At 46.1% G+C, this 26,825-nt stretch overlaps 1 protein-coding gene across 1 annotated transcript in view; it reads left to right on the top strand.

Moving 5' to 3' along the window:
• Positions 1-4,590: 4,590 nt before the first annotated feature.
• Positions 4,591-26,825, top strand: part of LOC309547160 (uncharacterized protein) — a gene marked incomplete at its 5' end in the record, with an annotated part of 72,241 nt that continues 50,006 nt past the window's right edge. Inside the window, 2 exons of the mRNA XM_082246949.1 lie at positions 4,591-5,109; positions 13,569-13,693. Coding sequence (XP_082103075.1) covers positions 4,591-5,109; positions 13,569-13,693 — 644 coding nt within the window. The remainder of the gene's footprint in view (positions 5,110-13,568; positions 13,694-26,825) is intronic.

Genomic DNA, 26,825 nt, shown 5'->3' with positions numbered 1-26,825 from the left:
ACGTCATGTTCTCGAGGAGGAATGCGAGGCAGCATTCAGAGCATTTTTCCATCCCTGTCCACTTTTCAATTCTTCCAACTGCCCTGCAGCCTAGTACATTCTATGCAGCCTTTTAAAGTTGTAGCAAAGTCCCCATAAAAATAATACAAAATTCATGTTGCATGTTGACTTCATAATGCACTGGTGTGCACTGCATACTAGTATATGACAAACTAGCCTGCAAACATAGCTCCCTAGCACTTCCATTTGTCTTCATAAGCTTAAATGGCCAGGCCACAGTGACACCACTCCCATGCATGCACACGGGAGTCACATCACAGCGGTACACAGAGTGTTGCATGCACAACCTCAGATCACATTACCACTGACAGGCAAAGGGGGTGGATGGTGGAATCCCCGCTAGGACATTGTATTCTGACAGCAGAACCCTGCGCTGTCAGAATACACTGATCAGGGGCTGCACTGAAAGAAGTCGCATTCAGCAGGCTATACTGCCCATTGAATGCGACAGGTTGGGGCAATAAAACCATGACTCAACCGCCTGTTTTTACCCCCACCCACCCAATCACAAGTGTAAACAAAGCCTTAGGGCTCACTCACACAGTCAGCTGGGGAGAGGTAAAAGCAAGTGGTTGAGCCATGGTTTTACCACCCCCAAACACCCAGCTGAAATCTCTTAGAGCTGTACACATGGCAAAACCTAAATTGCATAAGACCATGAATGGGCCTGGACTACAACTACCCTGCAAACACATGCAGCGCAAAAGGGCTGCAGCACAGAGGGTCAGTATTTTTAAGATATTGCCCCCCACTGCCTCTCATACACATTCTTCCAGCCCCCCTTTCTCCCTTAAAGCACCCTAGAGCCCTTTAGTTCCATGTAAACCTCAGAGCACAGCTCCCCTCCTCCTCCTCCTCCATCCCACTGACTTATGCTGGCCATACACGTACAGAATTTTAGCCGAAAATGGTCGTTTCGACATTCGTGCCGTTAGTGAACCCAACTTTACCGTCAATTTGCATGGGCCCGGCTAATGTCGATGGATCCAAAGCATAAACTTTTACCGTTTCAACGAACATGTATACATGTATGTTCTAATCGAAACAAAAATAATATTCTACCTTATATATTTTTATTGTTATCAAATGATCACTACGAACATGGAAACGTTCATAAAAAATGAGTTTATTCTATCAGTTAGTGGACGATTCGCATTTGAACGATTAATAATCATTCAGTCTGAAAAAGGGCTGAAATTCTGTGCGTGTAAGCCAGCAATAGATGCCAATCACACTGACATCACAGACACAGTGGCATCCTTTTTTTCAGTGAGACCACTGACACAGGGACTTTTTTTTTCTTTTTGTGACACCACAGACACAGGAAAAAAAATTTATATGCCACTGTTAGCCCCATACTGTGTTTCTGCACTGATTTTAAACTCTGCATTTCACTGTGGTGTACCATTGCTACTATTTCAGCCACTTTTAGGGGCTGTGACTCCCTAAAAGTGAAGGACTACGGGCAGTGGCGTACCTAGAGCATTTGGCACCCGGGGCGGATCCTATATCTGGCACCCCCCCCCCCCCCCTTAAACTGTAAAAACACCCACAAAAATTTTTTATGTTTTCAAGAGTATTTATTGCACAAATTTCACAGCCCCCCATCACAGTGCCCCCTTGCAGTCTGTCCCCCCCTCCTCCCTGCAGACATGATACAAGAGATGGTCAGACTGCAGACATGATACAGGAGATGGTCAGAGACTGCAGACATGATACAAGAGATGGTCAGAGACTGAAGCTGTGATACAAGAGATGGTCAGAGACTGCAGACATGATACAAGAGATGGCCAGAGACTGCGGACATGATACAGAAGATGGTCAGAGACTGAGGATGTGATACAAGAGATGGTCAGAGACTGCAGACATGATACAGAAGATGGTCAGAGACTGAGGATGTGATACAAGAGATGGTCAGAGACTGCAGACATGATACAAGAGATGGTCAGAGACTGAAGATGTGATACAAGAGATGGTCAGAGACTGCAGACATGATACAAGAGATGGTCAGAGACTGCAGACATGATACAGGAGATGGTCAGAGACTGCGGACATGATACAAGAGATGGTCAGAGACTGCAGACATGATACAAGAGATGGTCAGAGACTGCAGACATGATACAAGAGATGGTCAGACTGCAGACATGATAGAAGATAGAAGAGCACTAGGGGGGGCCGGAGAGCACAGAGGAATCAGAGAGCACTGGGGAGAATTAAGGGGGGGGTTGGAAAGTGGAAAGTGTGAGGGGTGGAGAGCACTGGGGGGGGTAGAGGGGGGGTGCTGGAGAGCACGGGGGGAGCCAGGATGCAAAGGGGGTGGAGAGCACTGGGGGGACTGTAGATTACTGAGGGGGGGGCAGGGTACACAGGGGGGTGGAGAGCACTGGGAGGGGGGACTGGAGATCACTGAGAAGGGGGAGCCAGGGTGCACAGGGGGGTGGAGAGCACTGGGGGGGGACTGGAGATCACTGAGTGGAGGGGGAGCCAGGGTGCACAGGGGGGTGGAGAGCACCGGTGGGGGACTGGAGATCACTGATGGGGGGAAGCCAGGATGCACAGGGGGGCGGAGAGCACTTGGGGGGGGACTGGAGATCACTGAGCCGGGGGGAGCCAGGGTGCACAGGGGGGTGGAGAGCACTGGTGGGGGACTGGAGAGCACTGATGGGGGGGAAGCCAGGGTGCACAGGGGGGCGGAGAGCACTGGGGGGGAACTGGAGATGACTGATGGGGGGGGCAGGGTGCACAGGTGGGTGGAAAGCACTGGGGGAGCTGAAGAAAACTGGGAGGAGGGGGGCTAAAAAGCACTGGGGGGGGGCTGGAGAGGGGGGGGGTTTGAAGAGCACTGGGGTGGGGTGCTGGATAGCACTGGGGGGGCCAGCAAATGAATTTGTATATTAGGGGCGGTGGGACAGCAGCATAAAGAGGAATTGATCTTCTTTTTATATATCTCCAGCGTCTGTTGAATGCCTGCAGGAGGGAGAGGAGGAGAATCAATCATTCAATGGACACAGGAGATATATGAAAATAAGATCAATTCCTCTTTATGCAGCTGTCCCGGCCACTTCTATCTAGCACAGCACTTACCTTCTTTCTTCCCGCCTCCTGTGAGCAGCGCGCCGCTGACTGAAGGAGCTGCTATTGCAGCTGCCTTCACAGGGAGATGCGTGCCGGCCCGACGGTGCTGGCGGGCACCCCTGAGCTGCCTGACACCCCCCCCGTTCGTGGCACCCGGGGCGGTCCACCCCCCCCCTTGGTACGCCACTGACTACGGGTCCCAGCATGAACCCCTCATAGCTCAGGATGTGTCACCCTCCACCCCCCCCCCCCCCGCAAAAAAAAAGTGAAGGACTCAGGGGTTCATGCTGGGACTTGTAGTCCTTCACTTTTGGGGTTGCGACCCCCCAAAAGGGAAGGACTACAGGTCCCAACATGAGCCCCTCAGAGCTCAGGATGTGTCACACACCCCCGCTCCCCCAACCAGTGAAGGACTACAGGTCCCACTGTCCCAGCTTAAAAACCCTCAGAGCTGAGGATATGTCCCCCTGACCCTTCAATTTGGTGGTTCAATGGGCCACTTGACTGGACTTGCCCCTCAGGCCTAAGGCTGCCAGCCCTCCCCTGGCAGTGCCACACGCTGATTGCCTCCGTGCCACGATCAGTAATTCATGCAAAAGGAGCTCCGACCAAGTATTGTGTACATACTAAACTGTACATGGACATACTTTTCAGTAAGCCAACATTTCTGTATTAAAAATCCTTTTTTTTTATTAGTCTTATGTAATATTCTAATTTTATGAGAAACTGAATTTTGGGTTTTCACTAGCTGCAAGTCATAATCATCAAAATTAAAAGGAAGAAAACCTTTAAAATATATCACTATGTGTAACACATCTATATTAAATATTTATGGATGTGTTACAAAAAAATATATACATATAGATGTGTTACAAAAAGTTCCACTTTTTGAATTGAATTACTGAAATAAATAAACTTTTTGATGATATTCTAATTTTATGAGATGCACCTGTATACCATATGTTCCTTTTGATCAGGGATATCCAACTTGCAGCCCATTGGCCAAGGAATTTATGTGGTCCTCTGAGGTAAGGGGTGACTCTGATGCAAGCTGGAACTCTGAAGTAGGGGGATCTCCAACGTAGGGGGGACTTGGATGGGGACTCTGATGTAGCGGGGGGCACTGATGAGGACCGAGAGGCTCAATTTTATTTGGAAATCCTTTGCTTTAATTTTTTTTGGCCCTTGAATATTTGTAAAATATGCAATGTGACCCTTGTACCCCTGCCTTTGATGAACTAAAGATTGCTATCACCTCTTGTATCTACAGGCATAAATGTCCAACCTATGCTAAAAAGCCTCCTGTGACTTTATCCGAAACGACTACGGGTGGCGATATTGAATGTGCAGATGCTTACTTTGGTCATTGAAGAAGACTGCATGTTAAAACTCAATAATGATTATTTCAGACCCTAGGACAGCCCTGATCCTTCTGAAGGGCTAAACACAGACAACATGGCTGAAGCTGCTACCCCAGTTTACAGAATGTTATCAAAAAATAGGAAACAATCGGATTCCAATATTGATCACAGCTACTGCATCGCTCTCTTCACACAAGACGAGCCCCTTCACCACATAAACCACCACAGTACTCAACATGCTATGGACACTGGAAAAACTTTTGACAATAACTGTTGTAAAATGCTCAGCATGAAGGTAAAACATCTAAAGGATAAGTTGGCTTTATTATTAGCCCAACAAGAAAAGAAAGAGACTTCCCAGGCTTGTATCCAGACGGATCCCGTTGCAGTGACAACACGAGAAAATTTGAACAAGCAGTTGATGTCCAAGTATGAACAGGCCCTGAAAGAGATCCACAAGTGGAAAGTTCAGTGCAAAACACTTCAGAAACTGAAATCTGAGCCAAGTACCTCACAGACAAAAGAGGCAGACGTCAACAGAAGAAGTGAGGTGGATGAAGTATACTGCCAGCTTGCCGCTTGTTGTACTGAGCGGGATCAGTATAAGACTCAGGTATATTACTGTTGATGGAAATGCTTTTGTATACTGTAAATCAGCCTTCCTTAACCACTTTCGGACCAGAAGGTTTTACCCCCTTAATGACCAGGCCATTTTCTGCGATTCGGCACTGCGTTACTTTAACCACTTGCCGACCGCCGTAAGTACATATACTGCGGGGGTCAGTCCCTCACAGGCAAAGTGACTTTTGGGTACGTCACTAGCCTGTGAGGCTCTGGGGAGCGAGCGTGCGCCGCCGGAGGCGCGCTCCCGCTCAGTCACGGACCCCCCCGCGCACGGGCACTCACGATCGTCCGTGACAGCGGGAGAAAGGCAGGCGGCTGATGTAAACAAGCCGCCTGTCATTCTCCCCTGTGTAAGAATAGTGATCATACGGTTCTACTATGTAGGACCGTTGATCACTGTTCCTACAGCTCAAGCCACAGCCAATCACAGTTAGAATCACGCCCTTAGGGACACACACCACCCCTCCCTCTCAAAAAAAAGTTAACCCCTTCCCCCCCAGTGTCATTTTACAGTAACAGTGCATATGTATAGCACTGATTACTGTAGAAATGTCACTGGTAACCCCAAAAGTGTCAAAAATGTCAGTCAAGGGTCCGATCTGTCCGCCGCAATGTCGCAGTCCTGCAAAAAAAAATCGCAGATCGCCACCATTACCCGTTAAAAAAAAAAAAACACCAAAAATGACAAAAATCTTTCCCTTAGTTAGTAAACGCAATAACTTTTGCGCAAACCAATCAAAATACGCTTATTGTGATTTTTTTTTACCAAACATATGTAGCAGAAAACAAATTGGCCAAAAATTTTAAAAAAATTAGATTTTTACATTTTTTTGGGGGGGAATTTCATATAAAAAAATGTTAAAAATATTGTTATTTTTTCAAAATAAACGCTCTTTGTTTGTTTATAGTGCAAAAAGTAAAAATCGCACAGGTGATCAAATACCACCAAAAGAAAGCTCTGTTTGTGGGTTAAAAACGACGTAAATTTCGTTTAGGTACAGTGTCGCACGACCGCGCAATTGTCAGTTAAAGTTGCACAGTGCCGAATCGCAAAAAGTGGCCCAGACGTAAGACAGCAAAATCCTCCGGTGGTAAAGTGGTTAATGGACAATTGCGCGATCGTGCGACACTGTACCTAAATAAAATAGATTTCTTTTTTTCCCACAAACAGAGCTTTCTTTTGGTTGTATTTGATCACCTGTGCGATTTTTTTTATTTTTGTTACGCTATAAACAAAATGTGCTGCAATTCTGAAAAAAAAAAAAAAACAATATTTTTCACATTCTGCTATATAACATTCCCAATAAAAAAAATGTAAAATCTAATTTTAGAACAATTTGTATTCTGCCACATATTTTTGGTAAAAAAAATCCCAATAAGTGTATTTTGATTGGTTTGCGCAAAAGTTATCACGTCTACAAACTAGGGGAAAGATTTTTTTTTTTTTTTAAACTGCTTATTTATTAATTTTATCACATGAACAGCACGACAATACAGCAATATATTGACATTGCATAGAATTATGGAATTGTACAGGTTATCTACAGGATATCACAAGGGTCCATTATAGATAAAGGATAACACATACAGTGGGTACGGAAAGTATTCAGACCCCCTTAAATTTTTCACTCTTTGTTATATTGCAGCCATTTGCTAAAATCATTTAAGTTCATTCTTCTTCCTCATGAATGTACACATAGCACCCCATACTGACAGAAAAACACAGAATTGTTGACATTGTTGCAGATTTATTAAAAAAGAAAAACTGAAATATCACATGGTCCTAAGTATTCAGACCCTTTGCTGTGACACTCATATATTTAACTCAGGTGCTTTCCATTTCTTCTGATCATCCTTGAGATGGTTCTACACCTTCATTTGAGTCCAGCTGTGTTTGATTATAATGATTGGACTTGATTAGGAAAGCCACACACCTGTCTATATAAGACCTTCCAGATCACAATGCATGTCAGAGCAAATGAGAATCATGAGGTCAAAGGAACTGCCTGAAGAGCTCAGAGACAGAATTGTGGCAAGGCACAGATCTGGCCAAGGTTACAAAAAGATTTCTGCTGCACTTAAGGTTCCTAAGAGCACAGCGGCCTCCATAATCCTCGAATGGAAGACGTTTGGGACGACCAGAACCCTTCCTAGAGCTGGCCGTCCGGCCAAACTGAGCTATCGGGGGAGAAGAGCCTCGGTGAGAGAGGTAAAGAAGAACCCAAAGATCACTGTGGCTGAGCTCCAGAGATGCAGTCAGGAGATGGGAGAAAGTTGTAGAAAGTCAACCATCACTGCAGCCCTCCACCAAACGGGGCTTTATGGCAGAGTGGCCCGACGGAAGCCTCTCCTCAGTGTAAGACACATGAAAGCCCGCATGGAGTTTGCTAAAAAACACCTGAAGGACTCCAAGATGGTGAGAAATAAGATTCTCTGGTCTGATGAGACCAAAATAGAACTTTTTGGCCTTAATTCTAAGCGGTATGTGTGGAGAAAACCAGGCACTGCTCATCACCTGTCCAATACAGTCCCAACAGTGAAGCATGGTGGTGGCAGCATCATGCTGTGGGAGTGTTCTTCAGCTGCAGGGACAGGACGACTGGTTGCAATCGAGGGAAAGATGAATGCGGCCAAATACAGGGATATCCTGGACAAAAACCTCCTCCAGAGTGCTCTGGACCTCAGACTGGGCCGAAGGTTTACCTTCCAACAAGACAATGACCCTAAGCACACAGCTAAAATAACGAAGGAGTGGCTTCACAACAACTCCGTGACTGTTCTTGAATGGCCCAGCCAGAGCCCTGACTTAAACCCAATTGAGCATCTCTGGAGAGACCTAAAAATGGCTGTCCACCAACGTTCACCATCCAACCTGACAGAACTGGAGAGGATCTGCAAGGAGGAATGGCAGAGGATCCCCAAATCCAGGTGTGAAAGACTTGTTGCATCTTTCCCAAAAAGACTCCTGGCTGTATTAGATCAAAAGGGGGCTTCTACTAAATACTGAGCAAAGGGTCTGAATACTTAGGACCATGTGATATTTCAGTTTTTCTTTTTTAATAAATCTGCAACAATGTCAACAATTCTGTGTTTTTCTGTCAGTATGGGGTGCTATGTGTACATTCATGAGGAAGAAGAATGAACCTAAATGATTTTAGCAAATGGCTGCAATATAACAAAGAGTGAAAAATTTAAGGGGGTCTGAATACTTTCCGTACCCACTGTATACATGTGGCAACATAAATTCAAAGATGTGCTGAAATGAATGCAAATATCTTTGTTTACAACACATTTAACATATGCTCTTTACATAAGGAATTCAGCATGAAATGCAGGTGGTGGTCAGAATCACATCCCAGTTCCCCAGCGGAGTGTAGGCCCAGAACAGACCCTCCCGTACCCAGACAGCTCTCACACTCAGAGCATCGTGGAGCTGCATGTTTCAGATAGAGCAACCCAAGGGCCCCAGACCTTCAGAAATTTTTTTGGACAGCCCCTGGCTTCATATGTCATCTTATATAGGGGTAAGACTTGGTTAATCAAATTTTTCCATAGATCAAGTGGAATCCTGTCCACATGCACCCATTGCATCACCACAGTTTTCCTGGCATAAAACAACAAGAGTCTGAGAAACTGTTTCTGGTGAGTGCGGAGATCAATCTCCCCGAGAATCCCCAGTATGCACCACTTGGGGCTGCAAACATTAGGGAATTCCAAGGAGGTCGAGAGAAAGTGCGTAACCTGAGACCAAAAAGGTCTAATTTTTGGACAACTCCACAGCATAAGAAGTAAATCTCCCTGGGCTCCACCACATTTATGGCACTCCGGAGTGGGCCTCTGCTTTATCAGAAACAACCTATAAGGAGTATAATAGGTCCTATGGAACACACGTAATTGTATCAGACGGTCCCTGGCCGAGATGGGCGTCCTAAAATACACCTCAAGCACTTCTTCCCAGTCATCGTTCGAAAGATCCGGGATGTCTCTCGTCTACCCGGCCCTAATAGCCTCCAGTCGCGACGGCACACTATTAACCACTTTACCACCGGAGGATTTTCCTGCTAAAAGACCAGGGGTTATTTTGCGATTTTTTACTGCGTGACTTTAACGGACAATCGCGCGGTCGTGCGACGCTGTACCTAAACGAATTTCACGTCCTTTTTTTCCCACAAACAGAGCTTTCTTTTGGTGGTATTTGATCACCTGTGCGATTTTTTGATCACGCGCTATAAACAAAAAAAGAGCGTAATTTTTGCAAAAACAACAATATTTTTCACTTTTTTTTATATGAAATTCCCCCAAAAAAAAATGTAAAAATCAAAATTTTTTAAAATTTTCGGCCAATTTGTTTTACGCTACCTATGTTTGGTAAAAAAAATCGCAAAAAGCGTATTTTGATTGGTTTGCGCAAAAGTTATCGCGTTTACTAACAAAGGGAAAGATTTTTGTCATTTTTGGTGTTTTTTTTTTTAACGAGTAATGGCGGCGATCTGCGATTTTTTTTGCGGTACTGCGACATTGCAGCGGACAGATCGGACCCTTGACTGACATTTTTGACACTTTTGGGGGTACCAGTGACATTACTGCAGTAATCAGTGCTATATATATGCACTGTTACTGCAAAAATGACACTGGCAGGGAAGGGGTTAACAGTATTGGACAGGGAGGGGTTAAGTGTGTCCTAGGGGCGTGATTCTAACTGTGTAGGGACATGTCTACTAGTGTAAAAACAAAGATCAACAGTTCTACATAGTAGAACTGTTTGATCTTCACTTTTACACAGGGAGAACTGACAGGTGGCTTGTTTACACAAGCCGCTCTGTCTTTCTCCCGCTGTAGCGGCGATCGTAGTGTGACCGGCGGACATCGGGTCCGCCAGTCACACTCCCGCACTCCTCCGTGAACGAGCCGAGGCGGGCGCGCGCCTCGGCGGGCGCGCGCCCGCCCGCTATTGGCTCTGGAAGGAGTGACAGGCGAGCGACGTAGACCTACGTCACTCTGCCTGGCCGGGGCCGACTGCCGCAGTAAATATACTGTGCGCAGTCGGCAAGCGGTTAAGAAGGACACCATAGTAGGAGCTAGTTAGTTTGGCGTGCTCGTCCCTCAACAATTCCTTTTCCATAGGAGAGTTGCCTAGTGTAACAGCACCAGGTCCAAATTGGCCTAGGGCCGCGTGTCGCAGCTGGAGATAACGATATTGCCAAGAGCCGGGTATCCGAAAGTCCGCCCGGAACTGGGAGAACGTCTTAAAAGTGGGAAAAATTTATTTAGTGAACTTTTTCTCTGACCATCAATGCATACGGGCAGTAGTCCACTGGCTACCAATGTAAGGCAATAAATGTCATAAACTCCTCCTTTCGTTGTGACTGCAGCTAAATGAAACCATAACTATATAGCAGTGGCTCTCAAATCCGGTCCTCGGGACCCACTAACAGGCCAGATTTTAAGTATTACCTTGGGGGATGCAGACTAGAATACTGCAATCACTGAGAAGCAAATGAGATCACCTGTGATGTAATTTAGTTATCTTGCAAACCTGGCCTGTTGGTGGGTCCCGAGGACCGGATTTGAGAACCACTGCTATATAGGATCACAGGCCTCTGCGATAATTTCAAAAGCCCCACCCCCATACAGTTAGAAACAGGCCTCTAGGTGCACATTTAACCCCTTTATCACCCACAGTGTTAACCCCTTCCCTGCCAGTGTCATTATTGCAGTAACAGTGCATATTTTTAGCACTGATTACTGTAGTAATGTCACTGGTCCCCCCAAAAGTGTCAAAAATGTCAGTAAGGGGTCCGATCTGTCCGCCACAATGTCGCAGTCCCGCTAAAAATCGCTGATCGCCACCATTACTAGTAAAAAAAAAAACAATAAAAATGCCAAATCTTTCCCGTAGTTAGTAGACGCGATAACTTTTGCGCAAACCAATCAAAATCGCTTATTGCGGTTTTTTTTTTTTTTTTACCAAAAATATGTAGCAGAAAACTAATTGGCCTGATATGTTCACAAAATTTGATTTTTACTTTTTTTTTTTTGGGAATGTTATATAGCAGAATGTGAAAAATATTGTGTTATTTTTTTTTTTTTTCAGAATTTCGTTTTTTTGTTTATAGCACAAAAAATAAAAATCGCACAGGTGATCAAATACCACCAAAAGAAAGCTCTGTTTGTGGGAATAAAAGGACATCAATTTTATTTGAGTACAGCGTCACACGACCGCGCAATTATCCGTTAAAATAACGCAGTGCCGAATCGCAAAAAATGGCCTGGTCATTAAGGGGTCAAATCCTTCCGGTCCAGAACTGGTTAACTAAAGGAGTCCCAGCGGTTGATTTAATAAAGCTGGAGAGTGCAAAATTTGGTACATCTTCACAAATCAGCTTCTTTTTTTTTTTTTTGTCAAAGCCTAAAAGAACAAGCTGAAGTTAGAAGCCGATTGGCTACAATTAACAGCTGCACCAGATTTTGCGCTCTCTAGTAAACAAACCCCATTGTTTGATTTGCGACTAATTGTGTCACTAATTTGCTTGATAAATAAGACGCCCCTCCTAAGGCCCCTTTCACACATACGGACCGTTCATTTCATCAGTTCAGTCACATTTTTGTGTCATCAGATTTTTCAGTCAACATCAGTTTCATTTCCGTTGTCATCAGTTTTGCATCCGATCCATTTTGTTAATGGATGAAAAATAGGTCTTCGATCCGTTCAAAAAAAAAAAGGGATGATGACGGAAGCGGGTGAAAATGGATGTAAATGAATGATCATCCATTTACATCAGTTTTTCTATAGGAATGCATTGATGTCTGTTTTTCATCCGTCAACGGATGGATGAAAAACATACGAATGGTCTGTATGTGTGAAAGGGGCCTTACGTTTTTTTTTTTTTTGGCTGTTATTACTGCAAACATTTTTATTGCGTAGAGCAACCCTGAGTTTCTAAAGCACAAAGTATGCTACATGCCTTTATCTTTTATACATTCTTTAATCTACAAATTACTCTTCACACTAATGTATTGTGTGAAGTCATATTATAATTATTAGCAGGGATTCCCTGAAACCTACAAGTAGTAGTTAAAGGAAAAATAAACAGCGGCTTAAGACCAAAGCTTTCAATGTTGAGAAAAAAGAGACAATTTGCAGTGCAGAATATCCTACTCACTTCCTGGTTTCTGCATGCAAAATGCTGACCTTCACACGCATTACATACATATTCACCAAGGATCTTGCACAGCAGTCCGAAGAAACTTTTTATTGCAAAAGGATCACATCAGGATAGGTGCAACGTTTCGGAGTCACGCAGGACCCCTTCGTCAGGCATGTGATGACGAAGGGGTCCTGCGTTACCTTGAAACGTTGCACCTATCCTGATGGGATCCTTTTGCAGTGAAAAGTTTCTTCGGACTGCTGTGCAAGATCCATGGTGTGCTGGTGAATATGTATGTATCTATTATAGATCCAGTGTCCAGCTGGTGATCGCTGCAGCACCCACAACTGATGTGCCTATATCCAGGAAGGTGTGCGATGGGAATATGAACTATTCTTCACACGCATTAGACTACACTTCCCTGTCCGAAACATGTGAGTATCAGTATCTTGCGATCCCACACTGAGAACGATAGATGGCTCTCCAGGTTCATACACGCCCACTTCCTTGGACTCAAACTCCTGACTCCATGCATCCAATGTGACGAGGAGACAAACCCTGGGTGCCACACACCAATGAAGCCAGACAGTCACTAAAGTCCGGCCCTATCAAGACCATTCCTCCGACACGTTTCACCCTCCAGACAGGGCTTAGTCATGGAGGTCAGTATCATGCATGCAAAAAAATGGGAGGTGATTAGGAGATTCTAAACCGCACACAATTTCCTTTTCCCATCTCTTTATCATTTGGCTTTGGCTTTTCATTATTTAACATTACAACAAATGTAGTAATTTGTGCAATCTGGTTTGTTCATTTTATTTTGGATTATACTTTCCCTTAAATTGACAAAAGCCTTTAACAGCAGTCAGAACGATGACTGATATGCCACGATTCCCCCAACCAAGACACTCAATAAGCAGATTCTGGCCTCAAGACCACATTCTTCAGTGCAGTTTAACATGCCAGTAGCACTGCAGAGGGTATGGAGCAGAGCTGGAGTTATGTCTTTACATTTTGGATAAATATAAATTAAATCTAATATATATAATCTGATTGATAATTATTGTGCTGTAACAAATTTAAGGTGAATGTGGGAACACATAACAGTGTACAGCAGCAATAATATTGGAGGATATAAGATTTTGATGCATATGTAATTTTTGGTAGCATGGGGAATAATTTTTAGCTTTGATCTAGGAAATTGCATGCATTTCAAATTTTGTGGGGGGATTGGGGATTACTATCTGGATGAGTTTATGAGGGGGTTTCATGTCTATTTTACTCTATGTGAATATCGCAGGTTGAGCAGCTAAAGCAACAGATATCACAAATGGATTCTGAAATGAGGCAATTTAGGATTGAAGTGGAACAGCAAAGGAAGGAAACACAGAACACAGCCTCAGCCAGTACATCAAAGGATGAAAGGTATTCCCAGCTTTTTGTATAGAGCCTTCATTTGTTTTAACATATCGCAATATTACATGGTACTACTGACTTTTAAACAGGTTTATTAATACATCATTAAGATTTAAAGGAAAAAAAAAAATTTCTCTTACGTCCTCTGACAGTCGCCGCCTCTTCATATTCGTCACTAATGGGTTATTGACCTTTGCTCCGTAGGAGTAGCTAGGCAACAGAATATATTAATATCAAAGCTTTTAGCATATCCCACCCCCAGGGGGTGGTCCCCTCAGTCCATACCTCCCTGCTTCCTGCATTTCCAACTCAGTTTCTAATGCCTAGCTCAGGAGTAGGTTGGGCTGTTCCTGTGCTGGGGCTCTTAGTCTCAGCTTCTTTTCTCTTTTTGATTTTATTTGAAGTTTTTTTCTCTTTCTTTTACTTAGCTGTTTATTTTCAGCGTTAGTTAGTTTCTTCTGATGAAGATGATCGTGCGGAGCTGGGTCTCAGTCTGGCCACCCTGGTTCCCAGGGCTCAGGGCCAGGGGCTTCCCAGCCTGCCATCGAGCGTTCAGCTTAGGTTTTGCCCTGGCACATTGAACGACCCATCCCTGTTCGCTGCAGGGATGCTATCGGTGAGGTGGCTACCTCACTGGACGCCATTGCGGTTTCGCACCGCAGTTCCGCTGCGTCGCGCTTGCGACACTCCCTGTCCTCAGTGCAGCGGTTTTGGTCGCTGGAGCAGGCTCCCCACGCCATCCGGACTGGTAAGTGTAACTCTATGTGGGGACCTGTCTATTTGGGTGTCAGTCTGGGACTGTGTGACCCTGCATGTCTGTGTGGCTGCTGTGCTCCCTGTCAGTTCCTGTGTGGACTTGCTGCCTGTGTGTGGGCTGTGAAGGGGGGGGCTCTCCCGCTCTGCTGGGTGTCATAGTGAAGCAGTCAGATTTTAGGCATGCTGTGCGGCGATCGCTGCGGCGATCCGCCATTTTTTTGGGGCAAAATCATGGTGGCAGGTCCTGTGAGGTACTGCACGGCGTGTTTGGCGCCAAACGCTGCCATTTTGAGCGGAGATCGATCAGGCCACATGTCGGCGCCATGTTCTATTTGCCCAAGGATTCCTCAGCCGAGTGGCCATGTTTGTGTAGCCTTGCATAGGCTTCATAGGGGCGGTCAGTCTTGCATCACTTCCTTTTGCTCTGGGACAGCGATCGGTGCAGCAGCCTGTGTGATCTCTCCAGGTTTTTATATTTCCTTTTTTCCTGTATTCCTTGCCCAGTTTCTTGTCCCTGTGGGGGTCGGTGTATTCAGTGGGTGCGGTGGGCTACGCTCGCCGCGATCTTAAAGGGACAGTACCCTTTATTTCTTATTTTGCTGGGGCATGGATTCTCAGGATTGCAAGTTTCCTCCCACCTTGGTGGGGGGCCAAGGGGCTGCTGCTTCCCCCGAGGGGGCTGATCTGGCCACTATTGTGGCAAACTTAGCTGCTCAAGTGCAGATGCTGGTGGCTGATCGAACCACAAAACGGCCCAGGGTGTCTATTTCCTCTGATTCAGAGGGCGATGGGGCTGCTATGGCTGGAGTGCCCTTCTCAGGGTCTCACTCATCCCTGGACCTTGTGGGGTCTGACGGGGAGGCTGAGGTGGAAGGGGTTGATAATTCTCCCCCTGGCTCGTCTGAAGAGCTTGCACTCATGGATGAGTTGGTTGCTTCTATCAAACAAACGCTGCATTTGCAGGATGAACCATGTCCTCCTGCTTTGATGTCCTCTTATGGGACGCAAAGGAAACGCAAAACATCGCAGGTTTTTCCTTGCTCTACGGAATTTCAGCGCGCTGTTGATGAGCAATGGCGCAATTTAAAAAAGCCTTTTGCTGTGCCAAGTAGGTTCAAGCTGCGTTATCCCTTTACACCAGCTACTGATGAGCGTTGGTGTGTGCCGCCTCAGGTGGATCACGCGGTGGCGATTTTGAATAAATCAACTGCGATCCCTGCTGAGGATACCCCGGTGTTCCGGGACCCGACGGACAGGAGGTTGGAATCTCTGGCCCGTCATGCTTATATGGTTGCTGGCTCTATGCTGAAGCCTATTTTTGCTTCCATTATGGCAGCCCAGGCTATTGCGGATTGGACGCAGGTGCTCAGGCGCACTCTGGTGGCTGACTCTGCCCCGCCGACAACTTTGGCTATGGTGGATCAGATTCATCAGGGTGTCATGTATTTGTGTGATGCGGACTTGGATTTAGTCCCTTTGGCTGCGCGTCTTTCTAGTGTAGCGGTGTTGAACCGTCGCCTGATATGGCTGAAATGTTGGTCTGTTGACCAATCTTCCCGCAAGACTTTAGCAAATTTGCCCTACGCGGGATCTCGCCTTTTTGGCGAATCTTTGGATACTCTGATAAAGGGTATTTCTGGGGGTAAGAGCACTCTCTTGCCCCAATCTCACAAGAATAAGTTTGCTCGTGGTAAGAAGAATGCCTCGTTTAGGCCCTCTCAGGGGTCCTTTCGTGCCTTTCGGTCGCACTATAAGGGCAAGCCCTTCAAAGGCCAAGGCTCCCAGAAGAAGCCGTAGACGGGTAAGCAGAAGTCCGGCCAGTCCGGATCCGCTGCCCATAACAATGCGGCCTGAAGGGGCGCCCTCACCCGTTTCTGGGGTGGGGGGACGTTTGCTCGGTTTTCTTCAACCCTGGCTGGACCGCATTAGGGACAGGTGGGTTCAGGAAATCGTTCGATCTGGATACAAGATCGAGTTTCTCTCTCGGCCGGCGGGCAGATTTTTCCCCTCAAACCTTCAGCTGACTCCGGTGCGCTTGCAGGATCTGCACCTGGCGGTGCGGGACCTGCGGGCCCAGGGAGTGGTGGTTCCGGTGCCTCATCGGGACAGATTTCGGGGGTTCTATTCCAATCTGTTCACTGTGCCCAGAAAGGAGGGCAAGGTACGTCCGATTCTGGACTTGAAAGCTCTGAACCGCTTTGTGCGGGTTCGCAAGTTCCGCATGGAATCCCTGCGATCAGTGGTGGCTGCCCTGGTTCCGGGGGAATTCATGGCCTCAATTGACTTGAAGGATGCATACCTTCACATCCCCATTTTCGAGGGTCACCAGAGGTACCTTCGATTTGCCATTGCGGAGGATCATTATCAATTCGTGGCATTGCCCTTTGGTCTTCCTTCGGCTCCGTGGGTTTTCACCAAGGTGCTTGCGCCGGTTCTGGCCTTATTGAGGGCCCAGGGCATTTCTGTCCTGGGGTATCTGGACGATATCCTGATTCGGTCCGCGACCAGTCAGGGCCTGGTGAACGACCTGTCTATCACGATGCAGACTCTGCAGGAATTCGGCTGAACGATAAATTTTCCAAAGTCAACGTTGTGTCCGTCGGTTCGTCTTCCCTACCTGGGGATGGTTCTGGACTCTGTTCAAGCGAAGGTCTTCCTGCCGGAAGACAAGCTTCGGACACTTCAGTGCGAAGTCAGGTCCCTCAGGGACAATCAGTGCTCGTCCCTCCGGACGTGTATGAGGTGTCTGGGATTGATGGTTTCGGCCTTCGAGGCGATTCCCTTCGCCCAGTTTCACACACGGGAGCTTCAGGCGGAGGTCCTGGCCAAGTGGGACGGGCGTCCGCAATCTCTGGATCTGCGGCTGTCGTTGAGCCATCTCACCCGAAGGAGTCTTTTGTGGTGGCTCCAGTCCCCGGCGGTGTCGGGGGGCAAGTCCTTTCGTCCTTTGTCGTGGACGGTGATCACCACGGATGCCAGCCTGTCGGGCTGGGGTGGTGTTCTGGGCGTTCTGTCCGCCCAGGGAACTTGGTCGGAGGAGGAATCCTCCCTTCCGATCAACATTCTGGAATTGCGAGCGATAAATCTCTGTCTTCTGCGTTGGACGGACAAGCTTCAGGGCCGTCCAGTTCGGGTACAGACGGACAATGCCACAGCGGTGGCCTACATCAACCACCAAGGGGGCACCAGGAGTGCCCGGGCGGCTCGGGAAGTAGCCGACATTCTGTCTTGGGCCGAGACGCACGTCCCGGCAATATCTGCAGTTCACATTCCGGGGGTGGAGAACTGGCAGGCGGATTATCTGAGCCGCCAGACCCTGGACCAGGGAGAATGGTCCCTTCACCCGGATGTCTTCCAGATGTTGTGCGCGAAGTGGGGGTCCCCAGATGTGGACCTGTTCGCGTCTCGTCTAAACAACAAGGTGGAAAGGTTCGTGGCAAGGACGCGCGATCCTCGGGCAGACGCCTCAGACGCGTTAGTGGCGCCCTGGCATCAGTATCGCCTGATGTATGCCTTTCCACCGATTCAGCTGCTGTCCAGGCTCCTTCGCAGGTTGGCCTCAGAACCGCACACAGTGATTCTGGTGGCGCCGGACTGGCCTCGCCGGTCTTGGTACGCAGATCTCGTGAATCTGGTGGTCGACGCTCCGTGGCGTCTGCCACTTCGAGAAGATCTCCTGTCTCAAGGACCCATATTCCATCCTGCTTTACAGTCGCTGGCTTTAACGGCCTGGCTGTTGAAAGCCAGGTCCTGAAGGATAGGGGTCTTTCCCCTGAGGTCATTCCCACTTTGATCAAGGCTAGGAAGGCCTCTTCGGGAAGATTTACTACCGTACTTGGAAGGATTACTTTGCCTGGTGTGAGTCCAGGGGGTATTCCCCTCGCTCGTACTCGGTGTCGAGAGTGTTGGCCTTCCTTCAAACGGGCGTGGACCAGCGTTTGGCGTTGGCCACGATTAAGGGTCAGATTTCTGCGCTGGCCGTTCTCTTTCAACGTCCTGTGGCGTCTAACTCTTTGGTTAGCACCTTTTGTTCAAGGGGTGCGACATTTGGTCCCTCCTAGGAGGGAGCCTTTGCCTCCATGGGATTTGAACCTTGTTCTGTCCGTGTTGCAACATGCTCCTTTTGAAAATATCAGGGAGATCTCGTTGTCTCTGTTGTCCAAGAAGGTTGCCTTTTTGGTGGCGATCACCTCGGCTCGCAGGGTGTCGGAGCTGGCGGCCTTGTCCTGCAAATCTCCGTATTTGGTGATTCACTTGGATAAGGTGGTCTTGCGACCTAACCCGTCTTTTCTTCCGAAGAGGATCTCGGATTTTCACCTCAATGAGGATATTGTTCTTCCTTCGCTTTGCGCGAAGCCCAAGCATCCGAAGGAGGTGGCTTTGCATTCCTTGGATGTGGTTAGGGCGATCAGGGTTTACCTATCATCGACTAAATCCTTTCGCAAGTCGGATTCTCTCTTTTTCCTTCCTGAGGGACCTCGGAAGGGCATGGCGGCGTCGGCTGCGACCATCGCCAAATGGATCAGACAGACCATTGTGCAAGAATATGCTTTGAAGGGGAAGGTTCCTCCTTTTCCTGTGAAGGCGCACTCTACCAGGTCTCGGAGTACGTCTTGGGCCTATCGTCATCAGGCTTCTGTGGCCCAGGTGTGTAAGGCGGCGACTTGGTCGTCCGTTCACACCTTCTCAAAATTTTACAAAGTGGATGTTCAGGCATCGGCAGATGCTTCCTTTGGCCGTAAAGTTCTTAGTGCGGCAGTGCCTTAGGGTCCCTTGTTTGGGCCCTTGGCTGTTGGGGTGTTTTTACCCCTAGGTTACTTGTTCTTTCCTGGGTTGTTGCTCCTGTTGAGCACGTTTTCCTGTTGCCCAGTTGGTTCTCTTACTTTGGTAAGGTTCCTTTCTCTGATGTGGGTACTGCGTTGCTTTAGGCGCGGCTGCTTTTTTCCCACCCCTCATGTCTACACTGCTATGGGACGTCCCCATTAGTGATGAATATGAAGAGGCGGCGACTGTCGGAGGACGTAAGAGAAAACTGAATTTTTGTAAAATCTTACCTGTAAAATTCCTTTCTCTGAGTCCTCCGACAGTCGCCGCCCCCGCCCCTCTTTTGGGGTTTGTTTATGTACTCTACTGCTATGCTACTGAAACTGAGTTGGAAATGCAGGAAGCAGGGAGGTATGGACTGAGGGGACCACCCCCTGGGGGTGGGATATGCTAAAAGCTTTGATATTAATATATTCTGTTGCCTAGCTACTCCTACGGAGCAAAGGTCAATAACCCATTAGTGACGAATATGAAGAGGCGGCGACTGTCGGAGGACTCAAAGAAAGGAATTTTACGGGTAAGATTTTACAAAAATTCCGTTATTTTCCCATGCAGTGGGGCTTTGCCCACATTGCATGGGTTAACTGCTTGTTTTATTCTAGAGCAGGGATATGCAAACTGTGGCCCTCCAGCTGTTGCAAAGCTACAAGTCCCATCATGCCTCTGCCTCTTGGTGTCATGCTTGTGGCTGTCGGAGTCTTGCTATGCTTCATGGGACTTGTAGTTCTGCAACATCTGGAGGGCTGCAGTTTGCATATCCCTGTTCTAGAGGATTGCAGAGCGGAGATATACTTACCTAATCCGCCAACCGCAAGACCGGTCCTCTGCACTCCTACTCCACCCCCCTTCGCACGCTAGCGGTTTTGTGAATGGACTGTTTCTGACGTCATCGCACCCACAGAGCGGCTCTGGACGTGAGGACGGCAGGAACAGTCTACGGCCAGAGGATCGAAAGAGCGGGTAAGTACAGCATTCCCTTTGCAGTTAACCCATTCAGTATGGGTGGGGCCCAACTGCATGGGAAAATAAACAAATTAATGGAGATCTTTTATATATTTCAATAAAGCTTTCATTCTCTCATAATATTCAGACAGTGCACAATCATGGGTTAAAAACCTTATCATCTTCTTTAAACCATATGTTAAACCTGCACTGAAATGAGCAGTACCAGTCACATACCTCTTTTGTCAGGCTTATGCTTGGAGTTGGAGTTTCCAAAGCCTGTTGGCATATTTGGTAGCCGGCCATCCATTGTGATGCGACAACAAAACCGGAAAATACTTTTGAAACCAACGTTTTTTTTTTATCTGTTAGTTGAGGGACACGGCCTTACCTCTAGACCTGTGTATTGGAAGCTGGAGGCTATATGGAGCTGCTTCTACTCTATGGGCTATACTCCTATTCTCAACACTAGTCCCAAGAATATGATTGGAGACTAACAACATGAAATCATATAACATGACTTCAAATATTTATGGGAAAAAAATATATATTATATATTAGTAATACAGTATCTCACAAAAGTGAGTAGACCCCTCACATTTTTGTAAATATTTTATTATATCTTTTCATGTGACAACACTGAAGAAATGATACTTTGCTACAATGTAAAGTAGTGAGTGTACAGCTTGTATAACAGTGTAAATTTGCTGTCCCCTCAAAATAACTCAACACACAGCCATTAATGTCCAAACCGCTGGCAACAAAAGTGAGTACACCCCTAAATAAAATGTCCAAATTGGGCCTAATTAGCCATTTTCCCTCCCCGGTGTCATGAGACTCATTGGTGTTACAAGATCTCAGGTGTGAATGGGGAGTAGGTGTGTTAAATTTGGTGTTATCGCTCTCACTCTCTCATACTGGTCACTGGAATTTCAACATGGCACCTCATGGCAAAGAACTCTCTGAGGATCTGAAAAAAAAAATTGTTGCTCTACATAGATGGTTTAGGCTATAAGAAGATTGCCAAGACCCTGAAACTGAGCTGCAGCACAGTGGCCAAGACCATACGGTGGTTTAACAGGACAGGTTCCATTCAGAACAGGCCCCGCCATGGTCGACCAAAGAAGTTTAGTGCACGTGCTCAGCATCATATCCAGAGGTTGTCTTTGGGAAATAGATGTATGAGTGCTGCCAGCATTGCTGCAGAGGTTGAAGGGGTGGGGGGTCAGCCTGTCAGTGCTCAAACCATACGCTGCACACTGCACCACATTGGTCTGCATGGCGGTCGTCCCAGAAGGAATCCTCTTCTAAAGATGATGCACAAGGAAGCCTGCAAACAGTTTGCTGAAGACAAGCAGACTAAGGACTTAGATTACTGGAACCATGTCCTGTGGTCTGATGAGACCAAGATAAACTTAATAGGTTCAGATGGTGTCAAGGGTGTGTGGCGGCAACCAGGTGAGGAGTACAAAGACAAGTGTGTCTTGCCTACAGTCAAGCATGGTGGTGGGAGTTTCATGGTCTGGGGCTGCATGAGTGCTGCCGGCACTGGGGAGCTACAGTTCATTGAGGGAACCATGAATACCAACATGTACTGTGACATACTGAAGCTGAGCATACTCCCCTTCCTTCGAAGACTGGGCCGCAGGGCAGTATTCCAACATGATAACAACTCCAAACACACCTCCAAGGTGACCACTGCCTTGCTAAAGAAGCTGAGGGTAAAGATGATGGACTGGCCAAGCATATCTCCAGACCTAAACCTTATTGAGCATCTGTGGGGCATCCTCAAATGGAAGTTGGAGGAGTGCAAGGTCTCTAACATCCACCAGCTCTGTGATGTCATCATGGAGGATTGGAAGAGGACTCCAGTGGCAACCTGTGAAGCTCTGGTGAATTCCATGCCCAAGAGGGTTAAGGCAGTGCTGAAAAATCATGGTGGCCACACAAAATACTGACACTTTTGTTGCCAGCAGTTTAGATATTAATGGCTGTGTGTTGAGTTATTTTGAGGGGACAGCAAATTTACACTGTTATACAAGCTGTACACTCACCACTTTACATTGTAGCAAAGTGTAATTTCTTCAGTGTTGTCACATGAAAAAATGTAATAAAATATTTACAAAAATGTGAGGGGTGTACTCACTTTTTTGAGATACTGTATAATTATATATATAATATTATTATATATATATTATTAAAAAAGGATTCTTATTTAATTCTGGAAAATTAAATTGTTGCCTATGAATATATATTGTAATATAATTTTCAGCCATTAGATGGCACTCTAGGCTCCCTCTCATAGGATTGCCAGGCTATCCTTATCTGCCTTCCTGAATAAGCCTGTTGTTTACTGAGCTAGAACTGAAATAAAACACACAGCTGAATGAGTCAGAGAGCGGTGACTCATCCCCCTCCTCTACCCCTCCCCCCTCCTCTCTCTAGTTTCTATCAGCAGTTTGGATCAGAGAGATACAGTCTGAAAGGAAACAGCCTGCTGTGCTCTCTCTCTCTTTAGAAGACCCAAAATGCTTTGTGAACCCTGAGTCATGAGAGACTCTTGTGTTGTATGTTTATCAATTAAAAAAAAAAGGCTTTAAATAAATAAAAAAAAAAAAAACAGATATAAGCTTAAAAAAAAAAAGTAAAATAAAATATACCTAAAACCATTTTTGTTTTAATTGTTCATGCCCAAAAAAATGATGTAAAATAATCTCAGAAGGCTCCATCACACTTGATTTGCCCACCAGGCCACTTCTCTTTCCCCAAGCTCCCACTAGCTTTGTGACATCTATTGGCATTTTATCTACAACTACATCAATGACACTGATATTGTCCAGCTGTAAGCGTCCTTTGCTGGCAGTTTACTTAGTGTGTGAAGGCAAAAAAAAGAAACATGCAGTACATGGCCCTTTGCCACCCAAGTAGAAGATGCCAAACTGACCCCCCCCCCCCCCCAGCTGACCTGGATGAGTCTTGCATATCCACACCTACAGTAGATTTGATGGTATGATGATAGTCCTGATTACCACCACTAAAACAATGAGCTGGATAGGGGAGGGGATTTTGCAATGTGGTTAAATTAATGGGTACAAGGACACAAAGCCAAGATTTCATCAATATTGTGATATCCGAGCTTATAATCTTTCCTCCACCACGTGCCCCTTCCCCTGATCTCTCTGTCAATATTGATGGCATTACTATCAGCCCTTTCCCGCATGCCAAGGTCTTGGGTGTTGTCCTGGACTCTGAACTCTCTTTTAAGCCCCACATCCAATCACTGTCCAAATCTTGCTGCCTCAACCTCCACAACATCTCCAAAATACGCCCCTTTCTAACCAAAGACACAACAAAACTCCTAGTCCACTCCCTGGTCATCTCGCGCCTCGACTACTGCAATTCCCTTCTCATTGGCTTACCTCTACACAGGCTATCCCCCCTTCAATCCATCATGAATGCTGCCGCCAGATTCATCCACCTTACCAATCATTCAGTGTCCGCTGCTCCTCTCTGTCAATCCCTCCACTGGCTTCCACTCATCCAACAAATTAAATTCAAAATGCTAACAACATCTTACAAAGCCATCCACAGTTTAGCCCCCAGCTACATCACTAGCCTAGTTTCATTCTTCGTTCCTCTCAAAACCTCCTGCTCTCTAGCTCCCTCATCACCTCCTCCCATCCTCGCCTCCAGGACTTTTCCAGAGCCTCACCAATCCTATGGAACTCCTTACCCTTATCTGTCCAATTATCTCCTACTCCATTAGCTTTTAGGAGATCTCTGAAAACCCTCCTCTTCAGAGAAGCCTATCCTACCCACACCTGACAACTGTACCTCCATTTTCTCCATCAGCTCATCCCCCACAGCTATTGCCTTTTGTTTCACTTGACCCCCCCCCTTCTAGATTGTAAGCTCTAACTAGCAGGGCCCTCTAAATCCTCCTGTATTGAATAGTATTGTAACTGTATTGTCTTCCCTCACATTGTAAAGCGCTGTGCAAACTGTCGGCGCTATATAGATCCTGTATAATCATAATAATAATATCCAAAATGTGTTCTTTCCCTTGAGGTGATACTTATTTTATGTGCCCTAACATACAAATTTTCAGGACAAGCTTTCGGGGGTATGTCCCCTTCATCAAGGTCCAAGCAGTACTGATTCACAAAAGTTTTAGCAGAATGGAAGAAAAAAGAAAAAAAAAAAAAAAACAATCTCCACCCAAAGGAAAAAAAAAGAGAGAAAACCAAACAAAAATAAACCAATGTAACTTAGAAATGGTAATAAAACTAGCATAGTTAGTGAGATAAGACAGAGGGAGAGCTATAGACTGTGAGGGAGGTGGTGGTCACAGAGGGGGTCGTAAAACTGTAGGATAAAGAGTGAGGAAACCCATATCCAAATTTAAGCCGTTATTTTTTGTGTCAAAAAGAAGTATCATTCTTAATTCAAAAGCTTTCCTTTCCTGGATAGTTCTGAAATTCCCTTTAAGAACTAAATCATTGAGGTCTTCTATAGTGTGGTCCGGTTGTGAGAAATGATGTCCCACAAACTATCTTCTTTATGTTCCTTGATGGTATGTCTGTGCAAAATCTTTGCTTGCAACTTCTCCACTTGGAAACTAGGGTAGCTCATAACGCTTCAGAAAGCACTGAGGGTACCTTTTAGGCCTGGTTCAAGCCTATGCTGTTTGCTTTCGATCTGTTTCTGTGGTGCGTTTTGCATTTTTGCACATGCATTTTTTTCACATTTTGCATTTTTTTATGTTTTTTTTTTTGTGCCCAATTTGTTGTTGGGCAACTTAAAAAACGTGGAAAAAATGCACTACGTGCTTTTCTGCAGCTTCTCCATTGAAGTCTATTGAACAAAAAACGCACTGTTTTACGTTTAAAAAAAGTCCCTGACCCGTTCCAAAAACGCAGTGGCTGAAAAAAGCATAGATGTGAATGTGTACCATGGGAAACCATGGTAAATGGACTGTAGCGCTTTTCTGCAAAAAGCACTAAAAAAACTGATAGGTGTGAACCAGGCCTTAGGATGGGTCCATGCTAGCTGTGGCCGCGGCTCACAGCAGGGTTTCCGGTGCGTCCCTATTCTCCATTTCAGGTGCGAACCAGGTCCGAATTTTTGCCTGAATTTGGACCTGAAACAGAACCAAAGAAGCACCGGACCCTTTTCCAGTGCGGACCGCAGCCGCCCCGGAGCTGTGTGAACCGGCTCAATTGAGAGCCGGTCACATTCTCCTGTCATGCGAATTGGATGCGGAGAAACCTGCATCCAATTCTCATAAGTGTGAACCCAGCCCTAAAGAATAATTAAATACATTGGCATGTTATACAAATACATAGGCATGTTATACATAGTTATGTTGGTGCAGCTTGGATCAATGTAACTACTGTATGTACTGTATATGCCAAACCTGCCTGATTCTGCTAGAAATCACTACAATAGACACCGCCACTTCAGTGATCTCCACTTGCTTCCAGGTCCCATGCTAAGTGGTTGCCTGATGGCCTGTGAATACACGGATGCCATTCAGAATGCAAAATGTTCTCTGATTGGATGAGGTTGAAATCGTGATGATACCCCCCCCCCCCCGCCACTTTTCCACCTCGTCCAATCAGATAACTCTTTGCATTAATTCAGAAAATGCTAAGTATTCTCTGAATGTTGCACGTGCTGAGCAGCCGTCCGTCTGTATTCACAAGGCATCAGGCCTGGAAGCCATTGAAGATCACTGGAGCAGCAATGTCTATTTCAATGATGTCCAGCGACATCACCCAGGTATGTCCTATACATAGTTATATTGCTCCAAGCTAGACCAGTGTAACTATGTATAACATGCCCATGCCTGGAATTAATCTTTAACTTCCTAATCCAGTAGGTTACTTGTGAAGGGTATTGTGACTTCAAGGATTGTTTCCTTTAGAGAAACCTTGATGGTTAGCTAAGCAGATTGAGGGAGGTCATTGTAGCCGTATTAGTGCACTTGCGACAGAGACAATTGAGTACTGTCCGTGATACTTTCTTTATTTGCACTAACATACAATTTTTCAGGACAAGCTTTCGGGGTATGTCCTCTTCATCAAGATCCAAGCAGTACTGATTCACAAAAGTTTTAGCAGAATGTTAAAAAAAACACACAATCTCTAAGCCAAAGAAAAAGAAAAAAAGAGAAAACCAAACATAAACAAATGTAACTGGCAATGGTAATAAAACTAGCATAGTTAGTGAGATAAGACAGAGGGAGAGCTGAAGAAGGGGGAAGGCGGGGGGGGGGGGGGGGGGGAATAGTCACAGAGGGGGTCGTAAAACTGTAGGATGAGTAAGAAAACCCATATCTAAATTTAAGCCGTTATTTTTTGTGTCAAAAAGAAGTATCATTCTTAATTCAAAAGCTTTCCTCTCCTGGATAGTTCTGAAATTCCCTTTAAGAACTAAATCGTTGAGGTCTTCTATAGTGTGGTCCGGTTGTGAGAAATGATGTCCCACAAACTATCTTCTTTATGTTCCTTGATGGTATGTCTGTGCAAAATCTTTGCTTGCAACTTCTCCACTTGGAAACTAGGGTAGCTCATAACGCTTCAGAAAGCACTGAGGGTACCTTTTAGGCCTGGTTCAA

The sequence above is a fragment of the Pelophylax lessonae genome, assembly GCF_965119305.1.
Source record: "Pelophylax lessonae genome assembly, chromosome: 2".
Classification (NCBI taxonomy): Eukaryota; Metazoa; Chordata; class Amphibia; order Anura; family Ranidae; genus Pelophylax; species Pelophylax lessonae.
Note: the sequence above shows the minus strand (reverse complement) of the source record. Positions and strands in the feature narration are given on the sequence as shown.